The sequence below is a fragment of the Sturnus vulgaris genome, chromosome 23, assembly GCF_052056855.1.
Source record: "Sturnus vulgaris isolate bStuVul1 chromosome 23, bStuVul1.hap1, whole genome shotgun sequence".
Taxonomy (NCBI): domain Eukaryota; kingdom Metazoa; phylum Chordata; class Aves; order Passeriformes; family Sturnidae; genus Sturnus; species Sturnus vulgaris.
In genome coordinates, this window is record NC_142265.1 from 4,594,765 (window position 1) to 4,611,511 (window position 16,747).

General features: G+C 52.1%; 1 protein-coding gene across 7 annotated transcripts in view; it reads left to right on the forward strand.

Annotated features, from left to right (window-relative positions):
• Positions 1 to 16,747, forward strand: part of LOC106857490 (protein CEPU-1) — a 358,506-nt gene that overhangs the window by 219,371 nt on the left and 122,388 nt on the right. For 2 of the 7 annotated variants that reach the window (XM_088178001.1, XM_088177999.1), the window contains exon 2: positions 1,872 to 1,956. In XM_088178001.1, coding sequence (XP_088034127.1) covers positions 1,913 to 1,956 — 44 coding nt within the window. In that variant the 5' untranslated portion in view covers positions 1,872 to 1,912. Of the gene's footprint in view, positions 1 to 1,197; positions 1,473 to 1,594; positions 1,688 to 1,715; positions 1,957 to 16,747 lie in introns of those variants that run through there. The other 5 variants (XM_088178000.1, XM_088178003.1, XM_088178002.1 and 2 more) reach the window with 5 other exon arrangements.

Below are 16,747 nucleotides of genomic sequence, written 5' to 3' on the forward strand. Positions count from 1 at the left end.
CACGTCCCACCAGCGCTAAATTCAAGGAGCAGAGAACCTTCAGACAAGAAAAAAGTAGAGAGACTTGCAGAGCAATCCCCTTCTCGTATGACCAGTCAGCATGCACAATAATAATAAAGCTTTATTTGATGGAGTGTTTCCTCTGCCCGGCACAGCTCATAATGTTTTAGAGATTAAATAGCACAGTTAGTGAATTAAGCAGTAGTTTACAGGGGATTCGGAGACTCCAGGGATTAGTAACGGGCTATGGATCCTTTCACATCTAGGTCACCAGTCTGACTCCAGCTCAGGTTGCCAGCAGCGAACTCAAAAACAACAACAAAATTAACCACCTCACGTTGGTGCCGTGCAAAACCTGCCGGGCACACGGTGGGGGAATGGAGGGAGGATTTTTGGATATCAAAAATCAAGGGTGGAGACCTGGCTGGGCTGCAGCAGCTGAGGGGTTTGAGGGGTGCAGCACCCCGAAAGCCGTGAGGTGGCTGCTGCCTCCAAGACTCTGCTCTGAGGATGCTCCCCGGCACCTTTTTACCAGCATGGAACTGTGCCTGGAAATATTAATGTGTTTAGCCACTAGCGGAGGGAAGGAGGAATTACTCGGCATAAGCAAATGTGATATTTGTTAAATTATGAGCTGATAAAAAGTACGCGGGGACCGTGCTTGCGGCTGGGGAGGAATTTGCCACTTAAGCTCACGCTGTGCCTGTGAGGTGCAGGGGACCAGGAGGACACGCTCCTGCCTCTCCTCATCATCACCTGGCTGGGGAGAAGGGGGGGATATTACCCGTGCCTCAGTTTCCCCTCCTGCACAGTGACTTTGCCGCCTGGGATGGGGAAGGCGCAGAGGTAGAGGAGGGCAAAGGGGGGAGTTGTGCGGTGCTGGCTGCGGGACGCAGGTAAGCGCCGGGGGAGAGAGGATAAAGGACGGGGGGGGTCTTGCCATGGCCCCGAAGAGCGCGGCGCGGCGGGGGTTAATGTGCGTGTCCTCCTGCGCATCCCGCCCCGCTGCCGCCCGCCCGCCCGCCCGTGTGCGGGGCTCGGGCCGTGCGGGAGCCGAGGCGCCGGGCAGCGCTGGAGCCGCTGCCATGACAACCCCGGGGATGCTGCCGGCCGGGGCCGGGGTGCTGCCGCCGCCCCCCCGCGCCCCTCCCGCCCGCCGTTGAGGCCAGCCAGGGGCTCCGGCAGCCCTGACATCCCCGTATTCTGCATCCCGCCGTGCTCTCATCCCCATCCTGCATCCCGGCATCCTGCATCCCGCCTGGATCAGCCCCCCGGCAGCGGGGCGGGAGGAGAGGAGCTGCAGGGCATCCCGAAGGCTTTTGCCCGCTGTGCCTTCTTGCGTCTGGACACCTTTGCTAGTTCGCCTCGGGGGTGTTTTTTGGGGTTTTTACTGGTTTTTGGACTGGCCCCGCCTCGGGACAAGCGTGCGGGACTGGGGTACAGCCGGGCCCCCCCGGCGCATCCTCGCCCAAGTGAGCCTCGGACTGCTGCCCGAAGAACCGGCTCGCCCAGCACCTTTGCCACTTCTCCTCCTCCTCTTCCTCCTCCTCCCCCCGGCCCTCCCGTCCTCCTCCCTCGCCCGAGGACAGCGGGACTCCCTCCGATGCCGCTCGGCAGGCTCAGCGCTCGCAGCCAGCCTTGCCGGGGACTCTCCTGATCTCCGTGGAGCTCCGCAGCGCTCGCCCCGGTGGTTTTGCTCCCCCCCATCCCTCCTCTCCACCCACCCCTTCCCCCTTTTCGCCTTGTCGGGTGTGTTTTTTGCCTGTTGGAAAAGTCCCCGCTGCCCAGGATGGGGGTCGGTGGGTGCTTGGCCCTGCCCTGGAGGTGCCTGGTCGTCCTCTGTCTCAGGCTGCTCTTCCTTGTGCCCGCAGGAGTGCCCGTGCGCAGCGGAGATGCCACCTTCCCCAAAGCCATGGACAACGTGACAGTGCGGCAAGGGGAGAGCGCCACGCTCAGGTAGGAGCAGCTGGGCTGGGGCCTTGGGGGGGCCGGGGGGTCCTGCTGGCCCGGTGACTTTGGGGACGTGACTCAGTTTCCCCGCGGGGGATGCGCCGTGCCGGTTGTGGCGGTACCGGGCAGCGAGCTGAGAGATTGGAGTGCCAGGGGACTGGGCTTGGGCTCAGCCCTCCCAGTTGTCTTCGGGAAAGTTGCTGGGGGATGAAAAATAAGGGACTGTGATTTCCTTTTGGCACCCTGCCCCACAGCAGTACGAGGCAGGGGCTCAATTGCTGCTGTCGGTGCCACGGCTCGGGCACTTCGGCTGCGTTCGGTGCAGATAAATCCTGCTCTGCTCCTGGAGCGCAGTGCCCGGGGTGTCTTCATCCGTATCAGACCGCCCCAGCCTGGGAAAAGGGGGAGCTGTTGACCCCCTGGTGTGGCTTTGTGCCTTTTCTCAGCTCCAGACCCGCTGGAATAGGGAAGTGCGGGATGGAGCTGGCTCCGGGCAGGTGGATGCTCCGCTCCTTAAAAATCCCCTTGCTCCAGAGGCGAGGGGTTGCTGCTCCCTGGCGTCTTTCCCTCTTTGGAAAGGGGAGAGATGGGGGCTGGGCGTTGCACCAGGGTCCTGTCTCCTGCAGCAGCGATCCGAGGGGTTCAGGGGCTGCCAAGGAATCCGTAATTTTGCTCAGCATAATTTCTGGGACATTTTATGCCCAGACACTAATCCCTGTCCTCACAGCAGATGGGCGCAGTCATCCCAGAGGATGCTTGATAGGGACATTAAAAATCAAAAGCCAGGTTTTAATTGCAGCGCTGGGAAACGGTGCTTGCAACTCCGGCATGCTCGGGAGCGACTTTGCTCCTCCGGAGCATTGCATAGGTGACACCAACATCTGCGGGGCCAGCTGGGTGTGTGCAGTGACACCGCGCTGCTGCTTTACACCAGCCAGTGGAGAAGGGCCAAGCCAGGGCAGAAAAAAAAGCCCCGGGAGAAATTTCAGAGGGAATTTTCCTGCAACTCAGTTGTTTGCAGTCAAATCTTGTGTCCCCCCACAGCCCCCGAGTGCTCGTGGGAGGGTGGGAGCTGTGTTGTGGCCGTTCCTCTGGATTTGTCTTGCGTCATGGCACGGCTGGGCAAAGAGGCTGGAAATCGAGTGGCAGGGGGTGGAGGACAGAGTGTCTAGCTTAGGAATTTGAGCTTGGCTTAAAAAAGTAGTAGCTTCTTTTCTTACCTGAATTTCTGTGTTCTCCCAAGTGCCAAAAAATCCTCCAGATGCTGCTATCAAAACGGGAGGGGTTTGGGTTACGGGGGGTCTGGGCAGTGAAACACACGGGGGTGGCAGCTGGGTGGGTGCTCTGCAAACTTAAGGGAAGAGGCTCTGGTGAGGGCCTGCACGGGGTTTTGGGCACAGAGCAGGGATCTTGATCCACACCACGGATCGAGGTGCTCTGCCCTGGCACTGGGTGGTCGCTGGCATTGGAGGAGAACAAAGGGAAGCTTGGGTGAGTCAGCAGGAGGGATTCCTCTATCAGGGAGGCTTCATGGGAAGGGGGACAAATCCTGCCCCTAGGAGGTGGCTCTGGGGAGGGAGGGAGGACAGCAATGTGTCATCAACCCAGAGCTGCCACAGGTGCATCCCAGTAGAGCTGGGAGCCAGTCTGGTGGCAAGGGATGTCCATGTCCCTTGCTAGGTGCCTCATCAATACAGGCGTGTCCCAGGAGAGGGGCACACGGGCTTTGGGATGTGCAGCCTGTGCAGATGCTGTTCCCACTGTGCCGATGATATTCCTGCTGTCCTGCACCTGGAGCAGGGATTGCTCTTGGAATTAAAGGCTTGCTGCCACCACCAGCTCAGTGCTCTGCTGTGGTGACAGAGAGGTGCAGGAGTGTGGTTTTGCTGGGCATTTGGAGGTGTTTTCCTGCTGGTTTGAGGCGGGAGTAGTTGGCCCAGCAGGCAGTGGGACATTGCTGCATCCCCTGCTCAGTCCCACTGTGCTGTGCCATGGCAGGAGCCAGGAGGAGCAAAGAAAACCAGAGGAAATCAAGGCAGCATGAATCTTCCTGCCTGCTCCCCTCCCAGCCCGGCGTGCCCATCGATCTGTTGTGGAGGAGTTAACTTGTGCAGAATAGCAATGCTGCTACAAAGGCTCTGCCGGGCCCCAGCGATGCTCCCGGCCACCTCCTGCCCAGCCCTGCATGGGTGGCAGTGAGGGAAAAAAAAAAAAAAATCAGGTCTAATCCAATCTCACTCATTTCCATGCAAGGTGGGAGGATGGGGAGCTGCAGCCAAGGATTTGGAAGGAGAGATGTTTCCAGAGGTCCCTTCTTGGTGTTTCACAGATGCCAAAAGGGAAGGGCAAGCTGAAAACAGCAGAAGTTGCTGCTTTTCTGGAGCACTTGCAAAGTCCTGTCTCCCCTCTTCCCAAAGGAGAGGCTTTGGCTGCTGGAAATTGGTTATTTTATTGGGGTGGCAGGTGCTGAGGAGCCCGAGCTGCTGTTGAGCAGCAGTGCCCTGCCAAGAGGCTCTTTTCAGCTCTGTCCCTCCAAGCAGAGTGAATTCAGTGCTGGAAAAAAAGCTGGACTGAAAGCTGCAAGGAGACTTCTCTGTTGTAAAGGCTTTGCTCTGTACAATCCACTGTAAGGAATCAGTTTAGGACCAGAGACATGGACGATGTTCAAATATTTCCTTCTGTCTCATGATGTTTCTGCTGGAGGGTACAGGCATGTTGTGGGTACCAGCACTTTAGATCACTGTATTAAATTTAAATCAAGCTTTAGAGGTTGGGTTAGAGCTGCTGCCTGGGATAGGAGGGGTAAGATTTATTCTTGGATGCAGCAAAGCCCGTGGGAATAAGGAAAGGATTTGAAGATAGTGTCCAACAGCACAGTGTTTTTACTGATGGGTGTGTTGGTCCTGCCTTCGGGGTTGCAATGGGAAATTGTGTGCGGGTGAAAGTCGGAGTTTTCTGTCCTTCCTTATGTCGCCAAGCCCAGATTGTGAGGATGAGGCTGATCTTCATCCCCTCCCACCGTGTCCAGACAGCTCTGCCCTCACCAGCAGCGAGCAGTTCATGCTGGAGAGGAACTGAACTTCCATCCTGAACTTCCATGCAGTGCTTGAACCGAGTCCAGGCATTGCTGAGACCTTTGGAGCAGCTCTCTCGGCCCCAAAACAAATGGCTTGATTATGATTTCACTTTAATTGGCATCAGTCAGCACTTCCCATGGCGAGGCTCTGACGTTCCCATCAGCAGCACAGGCGCCTGCATGGTGTCCCCCCGAACCCTCCTGTGCTGCTCTCTCCATCTCCTCTGGTTTCCTTGGCAGGGTGATGCAATGCCTTCATTTGTTCCCTTCTTTGATTCCAGCACTAAAAGTCAAATTTGAGTTAAACATGAGGCAAAGCTTTTTTTAACCCTGATGTTTCCCGTGGTTTCCACTCAGGCTTTGAAAAGGGCTGTGAGCTTTGCCACTGAGCTCTGTCATTCTTTACCTAAGCCTGTTTTGCAAATTTATTTGGCCCCTGTTGTGCTCTTGAAATAATTTTGGAGAAATGATGACTTGGCTGTGAAACAAAACAAAATCAAGCATGCTTGTTTGATGGGTGCAAACAGAAAGTGCTTGTTTGCTAAGCAGAAAAGACCATTTTTCAGAGATGGGTCTGTTTTCTTTGACTTTTTGCTGCCCCATCTTCTCCCCTTTATTCACAGGAATTTGCCTTGCTGTGTTTTTATTGTGTAATAGAAACATAGGAATGGTCTCCAGTGGGTAAATGTGGTGTGTTCCAGCACCCAGCTCCTGGGGCAGCCTCTGTCTCTCCCCCAGTGCTGCTCCTGCCAGGGTTTGAGGGAGGTGATCCTCGCTGAGGTTTTGGGAAGCTGCCTTTGTGATTTGCAGTCAATGAGTGCAGAAATCCTGCGGGGGGAGGAGGCAGGGGAGCCCATTCCAGGCTGTCTGTGCCTGGGAAAGCCTCGGGGGGTTCAGGGGGGCTCAAAGAGCAGTGCCCAGCACGGGGCTGGGCTCCTGGTGTGAGTAACAACAGCCAGACAGGGCAGAGGATGATGATGAAAGGGGCCAGCCCTGATTGCTAAACCTCCTCTGGTGGCTGCCCAGCTCTGTGTCCATGTTGCTCCAGGCTCCCACTCCCACTGTGAGCTGCAATAACCCCACGGAGGGAGTGCTGCTTGTCCGCCCTGTCCCACCAGCTGAGAACACCCCAAGTCAGGTGTTCCCATCTCCTGCCCTGCCCAGCCAACTCCCCCCTTCCCTGCACAACCACCACATTCCTTATTTCCAGATCAGTGCTCATCTGCCCCTCCAGGGCTCACACCTGTGGAAAAGTCATCCCATTCCAATGGTATCCAAGCCCAGTGCCTGGTAGTTTTCACCCTGCTGCAGTTATTTATTTCAGAGACTCCTCATTGTTTGCTTGTGTACTTCCCAACTCCCTGCCTGCTTCCCAAGCTCAAAGTGGGGGAATATAGCAGGGGCTTGTAGAGGCCAAGGTTTCACACCTTTGTTTTTCTCAGTTCCTGAGCAGTAAAGGAATTCTGAGCACCTGGGATGGGCTGGGAGCAGCTTCCAGCAGTCCTGTGGGGATGGGGTGAGGATGGAGCTAAGCTGCACACTCATGTCTTAACCCAAGTTAATTCCCCCAATTCTCCAGCATCCACCACCTTTGCCCTTCTTCAAACCTCTCTTCTTTTCATCCTGAGGTTTAGGGAATAAATTCAGGGCTGCTGTGACCCCTCCTGTATTAAGGTGAGGAAGGAGCAGAGCGTGTTCTCCTGCATCCTTCACGGTGCCACTTCACTCCCTGCCTGTCTTCTCTTCCCGGGTCCTCCTTTCTGGTCAGGGTTTTGTGCCCACATTCCTGGGGATGCCCCGTGGGAGAGGCTGCAGGAGCCCCACGTGCAGGGTTTGTAGCTCACGAGCCGATGGCTTTGCTGGCGATGGCACGTTTCTGAAAGAGGAGTTTATTACTAAAGTGACATGTCAGCAAATCTCTGCCACCTCTCTCCCATCTCGGAGATGGAATCAGCTTAAAGTGGTGAAAAAAAATTGTCATATGCATGGATTATTCTTTTTTTTTTTTTTTTCCCTGAGTGCAATTTCCATCTGAGATGAGACAAGCTCCTGATTGCTGTGCCAGAGGAGGGTTTCCCTTTATAGCTTTCCTGGTAGAGCTGCTGCCTCTGGTTCACTGGAGCTGGGGTCTCCTAGGGGACAAGTGGCCTTTTGTGGAGCTGTCATCTCCATCCTGGATTAAGCATCTCACATCTGGAAAGGCTCAAGTCAAAAAGACTTTACCTTGGGATGGGGAAGGGAGGCCAGAGCAGCCCCACAGGTGGCCAGTGGAGGGGTGCTGGGGTGGTGTTTCTAATGGCTAAGGCAGGCTGAGGAAATGGATTTTCAGTTGCCAGCCCTGCCCTCGGCTCCTCGTGTGACGTTAGGTGCCCTCCCAGGTCCTATAAATGTCTTGATTCGTGCACAGCGATTGCAACGCTTCCTTTCTGTGCTCCATGAGTCATCTGCTTGCGTTGCAGTCTCTTTGTGGCAGGATTCATCCCTCTGCAAGGAAAATGCTGAAAGTGTCCTACTGGAGGGCACCAGAGGTGTCCACCCATGCCCTGCCCTTGCTTGGGGATTGAAGAGGGGACTGGGAGCTTTCTTTGGTTGGCTCTGCCAGGGAATTGTCATTCTGGGGATACCTGGTGTGTGGCTGGGGTACTGCAGAGCTGCTGGAAGGGTGGATGATGAGGTGGGAGCTGAAATAAAATCAGGGATATTGGGACCTGGGAAAGCAGTGCCTTTGTGGGGCTGCTCACAGCCCCAAAATCTGCTCTGAAGCTGACTCACCAAAACCATGAGCTGGTGTAAGCCTTGGACCTGAGCACTTGTGGGTGCCACTCCAAGGGATAGCACCTGGCTTCACCTCTAGCCTTTGACTGTCCTTGTGTGCTGTCCCAGTGCCACCCTGGCAGAACCCTTTGGGCCACACTCCTGGCACTGCAGCCCTGAACTGGCAGCTCCAGGTGTGTGTTAGCAGAGGTGGGCTGGGGATATGGATCATCTTCAGCTTGCCCAAGTCTTTGTCTCTTCTGTTGGCTTCACTGGAGTTACTCCAATTTATGCCATTGGAAAAATCCTCCTCTTGATCAGACGGAGTTGTTTTCTTCCCTCCAGACCTGCCAAAACCTGCCACTTTGAACCTCAGACACCCTTATTTTCCTTCAGAGGAAAAAATCAGGAAGGAACTAATCTACAACCACATCAGTGGGAGCCTGGACTAATAGAAATTGTAATGAGAATCCAGAGCCAAACAAACAGGCAAATGGGGAAAATGCAATCCCACCGATGCAACAGAGAGATTTATGCCAGCAAAGGGGCTGATCCAGTGCTCATTAATGTCACCACGAGTCTTTATCCCAACTGTAATGGACTGGGGATCGCGTTGGAAGACAGCATTTCAGTCTTGCTATAATATGCAGACTGCTAACGGGTTGTGTGTGGAATAGCAATGTGGGATTCCTTCTCCTCGGGGTTTGCTCGTTGTTGCATGCGGCACCTTTGCAAAGCAAGTGGGAAATACCTTCTGCTCCCCTTGGGTTTAGCTCTCAGAGGTGCAAGGCTGTGAAGGAGCCAAGTCTGAGGCTCAGGCTTGGCTGTCTGGTTGCTGCAGCGTCTGCTGAACCACCAACAGCATCTCCATCATGAGGATATTAAAAATCCTGGTTTAAATAAGGATTCTTCAGCTGCCGGGGAGTGGTGTTGGCTGTCACCACCACAGTCACGCTGGGAAGCATCCTTAGTTTATGTGCAAAGTGAGGAGGCAGATGGGTGGGTATGGAAAATCTGCAGGAAAACTTGACTTTGCAGCTGGATTCTCCCCTGGAAAATCCAGGGAGAGAACTGGGACAAGGTTTGGAGAGCTGAGCCTGGTCTGAAGGTGGGGACAGTGCTGAATAGGAAAGGACACCAAGGGTCAAACAGGAGATGAGTGAGTCCAGCTCTGCATGTCAATGAGGACAGAGTAAATAAGGGATAAAACCACCTTCCAACATGAGCAGCTGGTGAAATATCACAGGATTTTTTTTCCCAGAGATGGGAGATTTTGACCGGCTCTGTGCCTGCAACCATAAATGGCTCTGACACCTGTGTCTGTTTTATCAAACACATGCAGAGCCCCGGCCATGATCCAAACATTCATTACTTGGGATTTTTGAGTCTCTTTTCCCCTTTTTTTTGTCATGGTGGGATCATTATTTTCGCAGCTTCACATCCTCAGTTCAGCAAAACCAGCGTGTTTTTCAGCCTCATGGTTTTTACACATCTCTAATAAGAAGCATGAGAGGAAGCTGTTGAGAAAAGCAAATTCTCAAAGGTATGAAAGGAGAGCAGGGCAGCTCCAGGCTCGGAGACACTTCCAAATCTCAAGATACTTTGGATCTACAGATAGGCACAGCACTAATATTTAAAGGCATATTTGGGTTCTTTTCCTTCAGTCCTCCAAATTTAGTCAATTTTATGTGTAGGGCTTTATTCTTTAAATAACCCTGAAAACCATAAAGATAACTTTTAATTATCTTGCATCCCTTTTTCCTCTCTTATAGTCCAGTAGAAAGCTCTTGATGAGCTCAAAGGAAGGGTGACTGAGGTGAAAATTCAAGGAAGTATTTTCCAAGTCCTTTTTCTTCCATTATTATTCAGCAGGAGCTGAGAGAGCACCAGCTTCTCCTTTCATTCAAAAATTTCAGACTTTCATCATTTGTTAAATAAGAAACTACTTTTTCTTTTTTTAATTCAAACCCAGGTGTTTTTATTAAACAATCCATTTCTTTCTTGCATACCTTGGCTGGAAAGGATTTGACTTAGAATTCCCTTGTGGGAGAGAGGGCAGGTTTGGGTTTGCTTGGAAAAACAGTATTTCTTTCCTTTTATCTGAGTTTGTGAGTTCAGTGAAGCATCATCTCAAATGTCACAGGAAGTTCTCTGATGAAACTAAAGCAAGATTTGGGGTTTAAAAGTGTTTTATAGGAAATAATGAGATTCTGATTTCATTCAGGCTCAGAAGGGAAGGATTTCTGGACTCACAGAGTTTCCCTGTAGCTGAAAACAAATCTTTCCCTATTCACTTCTAAACTGCTTTAAATCTTGGGTCAATTTTTCCATCAAAATTCATCCCTGCCATTACTTCCTACTATTTGGAAGAGCTGCTCCGCTTTGAATCAAAGTTTATTTTGAATTTCGTTTTCCAAGGCCAAATTTCCAGCTGGCCAAGACACATCAGGACCCTGTTTGCTCTGCAAACTTGCACAGTGTGGGGGTCAGGGCAAAACGTGGCAGTGTTGGGAGGGAGCAGTTTGGAGGTTCCTCATGGTGTGTGTGCAAGTGATGTGATTTAGTCCTCTACAAACACAAGGAGTCAAAGGTGTCTGGTTGGCCTTGACTTGTGGAATTAAAGATCTCCTCACTCTCTTGCATTCTGTGGCAGGGCAGGATGTGGGGGTCGGTCTCTTCTCACCAGTAATGAGTGAAAGGACCTCAAATTGCAGCAGGGGAGGTTTAGTTTGGATATTAGGGTATATTTCTGTACCAAAAGGGCTGTCAAGCACTGCAGTGGGCTGCCCGGGGCAGTGCTGGAGTCCTTATCCTTGGAAGGATTTAAAAGCCATGTGGATGTGGCACTCGGGGACATGGGTGAGTGGTGGCCTGGGGGAATGGTTGGAGCTGATGTCCTTAGAGGTCTTTTCCAGCCTGAACAATTCTGTGGTTGGAAAGTCAAAATTCCATCTTGGGTTGTTATTGCTTTGTCATGGAGGTGTTTGGACAGGGGAGATGCTTTCACTGGTGCATGTCAGCTGGGCTCCTAAATTTCTCCTGCTGTCCTTGTCTCCTGGAGGATGGCAGCTGCAATTTCCTCGCTGGTTCCAAGCCAGCAGCTTGCAGACTGTTGACATTGCTCAGCAGACACGGGGCCTTCACCTCGGGCACCTCTGTGAGTCTGAAAGCAACACAGACATTTTTGGCCATCCAGAGGTGCTCTCGGTGACCTCCATTCACCCAAGTGGCACTGACTGAAATAATGTGAACTGCTGATCACAGGGTGATCTTGGAATATGCAGAAAAGACTGCAGGCTTGGTGGTTGTGTGTGTTTGGAGGAACTTCACCCAGCTGGAGGGGTCTGACCCTCTGGGGTCGGTGGGAGTTGCAGCTGATCCCCTTGCAGGTTTGGTGGGAAGGGAAGGAGAGAAGGTGCAGGTGATGCCCTGAGCAGAGGGCTGTGCCACCCACAGTGGAAAGAGAGGCTGAGAAGCACCGTGGGGCTGCTGGATGAGCATGCTGGGGACGTGTCAGCTCTTCCTCTCAGCTTCCCTCCGCAGCGCCAACTGTCAGTAATTTAACTAACGTTTTGTAAATAAATGTGGCATTCGGACAGCTGTCACCGCGCCTGTTATAAACACTCCCTTTGTCACTAAAAGCTGGCAGTGCTGCTCCGTCTCCCCTGCAAATGCAGCCACCACTGCCAGTTAGCTCCTGAATCCAGGGCTGTCAAGGAATCACATGCTGGGTGGTGGCTGGGACACCGTGGCTTTGCACAGGGAGCCTGGTGAGGCACTGCCAGGGCCTGGTGTGAAGGCAGCTTTTGCATCTCAAAAATAAATAAATGGCCTGAGCAGTGAGCACGAAAACCCATCAGAATGTGGCTGTAGGGCTGGTCCCCAGCCAGGGACTGGGCAGTCCAGCTGCAGTGCCAGTGGTGTCACTTGGTTCTGCTGCCATCTCATCCCAGCTCCGTGGGGAGCACTGAGAGGATGAGAGGGGGACCTCAGCCAGGCTCAGGATTTGATGTGCCAAGGGAGTGATTTGGCACCAGTCCTGTGAAGGCTTTTCACTTCGAGCAGCCTGGTCTAGTGGAAGGTGTCCCTGCCCATGGCAGAGAGTTGGATTGAGAGGAGCTTTAGGGTTGCTTCTAATCCAAACCACTCTGGGAGCCTATGAAAAGTGGGCTACACACTCATCAGGATTTGGTTTTGGTAAATTTGGAGTCCCTGGGACTGGCTGGATTTGAGTGGTGAGATCTGCCCTCTGCCCATTGGTCTTGCTCAGCACATTTGTACTGCCAGGAGCAGACTCTACTAATGAACAGGACTGCACACATGGCCCAGGAAAGTTGTGGCTGCCCCAGCCCTGGAAGCGTCTAAGGCAGGTTTGATGTGGTTTGGAGCAGCCTGGGATAGTGGAGGGTGTCCCTGCCCGTGGCAGGGGGTAGAATAAGATGATCTTTAAGGTCCCATCTGTCCCAAACGATTTTGGGATTCTATGAACCCAAAGGTTCATGGAAGGGATGCTGTTAGGTTTCTCCTTGCTGGGAGTTCTTGATTCTGTGCTGCTCTTCTCCTCTCATCTTTCTGGGACCTGAAACTCCAAACCCCCTTTCCCTGGATTTTCTGTCCTGGAGCAGGGTGGTTTAACTTCCAGCTGTCAACACCTATGGCCTGGCTGTGCTGCAGCACTGGCCACAGTACAGAGAGTACAGAAATCAGTACAGAAATCAGCACATGACATCTCTCTCCCTCTAAGCTGCTGTAAAATTAGCTTCATCTCAAGTGGCAGAAAATGATCATATCCTCGCTTGAGGGCGATGAAGAATATTCCTGAGTCACTGCTAGTGATGAAACAGGCAGAAAATCCAGAGTGATACACAGCTGCCCACTCAGTTCTAATCGCTGAGGCCATTTGCTGCTGCAGAGCCTTAAGACACAGCTTCCTCCTCCTCTCCCTCCCTTTCATCCATCACTCCCCATAGCAGCCAGGGCTGCAGATCCCAGCAGGAACAGAGCAATTTCCCGTCCCACCAGCGAGGCTGCAGGCTGTGAGCAGTGTGTCCTCTTTCCCTGTTCCCCTGAGACGAGAGGAGGGGGTCAAAGCTTCCCTTTCTAAAAGGAATCAGAGGAAAAATATGGAGCCTTCCCTCCTCAGGTTTCCTCCTTCCACACTGTGATCCTGAAGAGGGAAAAACTCTCCTCTGAGCTCAGCCTCCTCTCCACAAATTTTCCCTGCTGTCTCTGGAGCAGCTGCTGTGCCCACAAGGATATTTCCTTTTTGTCTTTCTCCTGCATCAGCTTTAGTTCAAAGCCATCTCCCTGGATCTTTATGTCTTGAATAAAGCCACCCTCTTCCCTACAACTGCCAACTCAGTGCTTGGGAAACCTCTTGCCAAAATTGCTGGCGACTAAGGCCAAAAAACCCCTTCAAAACAGGGATGATCAGAAGCAAAATTCTGTAATCCTTCCCTTCCTTACATATGCTCCCTGGCAGTGTGGGAATGGGAAGGACTCCTTGAAGGATGCTTCCTGCAAACCCCGTCCTGCCAGCTTCCCCTAAATTCTGATGGAAGCCCCCCATGCTTCAGGGGCAGGTTGGAGATTCTGAATTTCCTCCTCCTTCTGGTTTTCCATGCGGATCTATCCCCTTGTTCAGCAGCATTTAAAGGGAAAACCGTAACAATCCCCCAGTTCATGCAGGTGTTTGAATGAACACTCTGTTCTCCAGTCAGGCCTTGTCAGAATTTATCCCTTAACCTGGTTTTCAGATGTTCTCTATCCTGCAGATTTGCAGGATCTGCTATTCACACAGAACTCTCCTGGTGTCAGACTTCTGCTAGGATCGCTTCACCGCTCCCGCCAGCCTGCCACGGGAATTAAGCAGAGCTGGCAGCAGAACAGGGAGAAATGTGTCAGAGCAGGGCTTCTGCCAGTGTCAAACAAAAATATTGCACAAGCTCACTACCCCCACTGGAAACTGCTGCACCAGCACGAGTTTCCTGCGCTGGTTGACCAAATCTGGGCAGCGTTCTGTGCATCCTGCTCCCTTCCATAATCCCAGACAGCACAGTTATTTGTCAGCACAAGCAGGTGCAGAGCTGCAGGACATGGGCTGAGCATCTCGCTTTGGTGGTTATTCCAGCACACAGCCGCTCTATCCTCCCGTCAGGCAGCACCAGCAGCTTAATTTCCTGTTTGCCTCATATCTTTCCCCCAAAAACGCAGTCTGGATGCTGCATTTTGGGTCAGGTTCAGCGGGAGAGCAGTGTCAAAATGAGTATAGGGCTGGGAATTTAGGAGTTGAGTGTTATAACAAAGCACCCCCTGAGCACAATTCGTTCTGCACGTGTCAGCCACAGGCACGTGCAGAAACCAAATTTGTGTGTGTTTATCATGGGATCATAGAAATGCTCAGGCTGGAAGGGGCCTTCAGGATAATCTAGTGCCAATCCCCAATATGTAAATAAATACCTACATTTATATGCAAAAAATGTAAAATATAAAAAGATTTTTAAAAGATAAATATGTATTTATATTTCTATGTCCTGTGAACAAAGGTACAAGTGGAGAGGAGTAATCCATGCAGATACCTGGTGAGAGAGGCAGGACACAGGAATAAAGTCAGGGGAGATGGAGCAGATGGCAAGCCTGGATGCCACAGCTATACCCTGGAAAAGTGTTTCTGTGGAAAAGCAGCACTGGGGGCTCCTTTTGGGAGAGGTGAGGGGACAAGCCTGTTGGTAAATGCTCCAATCTTTTCTCCTGGTGCTGCCAACTGCTGCTTGTTTCCCCTGCTGTGAGTCTGAAACCACCCCACTCACCTCTGCCAAAATCAGGGGATAACAAGGATGGAAGACTGACTTTGGTTGTGGCATTTAGTTATTTTTTTTTTCCTGTCTAGGAAAGGAAGAAATAAAGTTGAATTTCAAGTGGAGTTGTTGCAGTCATGGAGGGAAATGAGATCTTCTTGTCAGCTGCCTTCTCCTTCCTTGTGTCCCCATAAATAACCCTCCTCAGTCAGAGATGGCTCAGCTCCTGTGCAGGGGACAGAGATGGCTTTGGGCTTTTATTTTTTTGCAGTGGCTGGAGGGCTCCTTCCCTTTCCTACCTGCAGTTCCCCTCCTCAGAGCCTGCTCCTTCCCAGGGCTGCTGTCAGATTCCCTTGCCTGATGGAACCAAGGGGAATGGCTTCCCACTGCCAGAGGGCAGGGTTAGAAGGGATATTGGGGGAAATTCTTCCCTGTGAGGGTGGTGAGGCCCTGGCACAAGGTGCCCAGAGAAGCTGTGGCTGCCCTGTCCCTGAAAGTGTTCCAGGCTAGGTTGGATGGGGCTTGGAATAACCAGGGATAGTAGAAGGTGTCCATGCCCATGGCAGACTGGATGATCTTTAAACTTCCAACCCAAACCATCCAGTGATCCCGTGATTCCAAGGATTTTTGGCAAGGTTTCACGTGTAGTTTAGCCTCGCTAGGTCTGTAGCTCATCTGCCTAAAACTCATTCACACCTTCTTTGTGGATTCATGGAAAAAAGGTCCAGGTGTCCCTTTTCCCTTTCACCATTCCTACTGGCTTTTGTGAATCGGCTGCCTGGTTTTGGTCAGGTTTTACAGGGAGGTCGCATTCCTACAACTCCCATGAAAATAGTAAAGCTTGAGAGACCTCATTATTCCTCTGAAGTAACGACAGGATGAGCTCAGCTCTCGTAGGAGACACCCCAGAATCCGCGTGGGCGCTGGTTACGTGTAAAACTCAAGGGAAGAGGGAGCTCCAGCCTGAGACTGCATCATTTAAGGTTTAAAATGTATAGGAAACCAAACATCTTCCGTGCAATGTGTGGAACTGCTCATTAAATGCAGCAAGGAGCGCAGGTGGGGAGGGGTTGAGCACTCCAGATTGTGCGTAAAGAAAACTGCAGAGCTGATGTTGTGTTGGTAGAGAGAAGCTGCCAGTCCTGGTGTCAAGGAGAAGAGACAAAAGCTCAGGGCTTTGTGTTTAATTCTCCTGCTCTAAAATAGGGGATGCTGCACTGAGCTCAGCTGAATGGGAAGACCGCAACAGCTGGTGGCTGTGGCATTGCTGGAACGGGCTGGCTCACCCTTCCCTCTGCTTAGGAAAAAAAGAAGGCAAAAAAAGGCACAAGAGAACTGACAAAAAAAAAAAATAATAAAGCTTGTAACTCGCTTTCCAGAAGTTCCTAATGCTGCAACAGGCAAAGCACTGGAGATAAAAGAAATATAAAAGCGAGGGAAAGAGGAGAAAAAATGCATTTATGAGCTCTCAAACTAACAGCATGCAACTCTCATATTATTTTTCCTCCTTAGCCTTTGAAACAGAACAACGGCCTGGAGCCTTCTCGGCAGATGGACAATGTGCATGCCTTAACCACTTAACAGCCATTAGCCTAATTTCACGTACTGGAGCCAAATTAAATAATAAGTAAGAGGCTATGAAAAGCTGGTTTGGAGGCTGCGTTACTGCCTTTCACTTGATAACCTTCTCATAAACAGATGCTCTCTCTCTACCCTATTAACCTTGTCTGAGAGCGGGGAGGGGGCTCTGGTGAGGAAAACAAGCCAGACCTTGGTGGGGAGGGGGGAGTAGATGAGCTGGAGGGGCCAGATGTGGGGGCCCTGCTTGTTTTGGAGGCTCCCCTCGTTTTTGTGCCCGGTGCCCAGGCCCTGGAGAGGGCCCTGAGCTCGGAGCCCGTTCTGCGGTTGCGCCTGGGTCATCGGGACGTGCCAAATGATTCATCTTGTTCAGCCGGTCCATCTGTACCTGCTGGGCGAGGCTGCACCTCCCGGAGCTGATTTTGTGGACAAATCTGCTTTACTTGGAGGAAAGGGGAGATGGTGCTGGTAGATACAAAAGGGGAGGTGGCCACGAGGCTCAGTGCCTAATCCCTCCCTGGTTTTGGCTCGGGGAGCTGCTGCCTCCTCCATCCTTGCTGTGCCACCAGCTCGCCCTTTCCAGTGAAGTAAT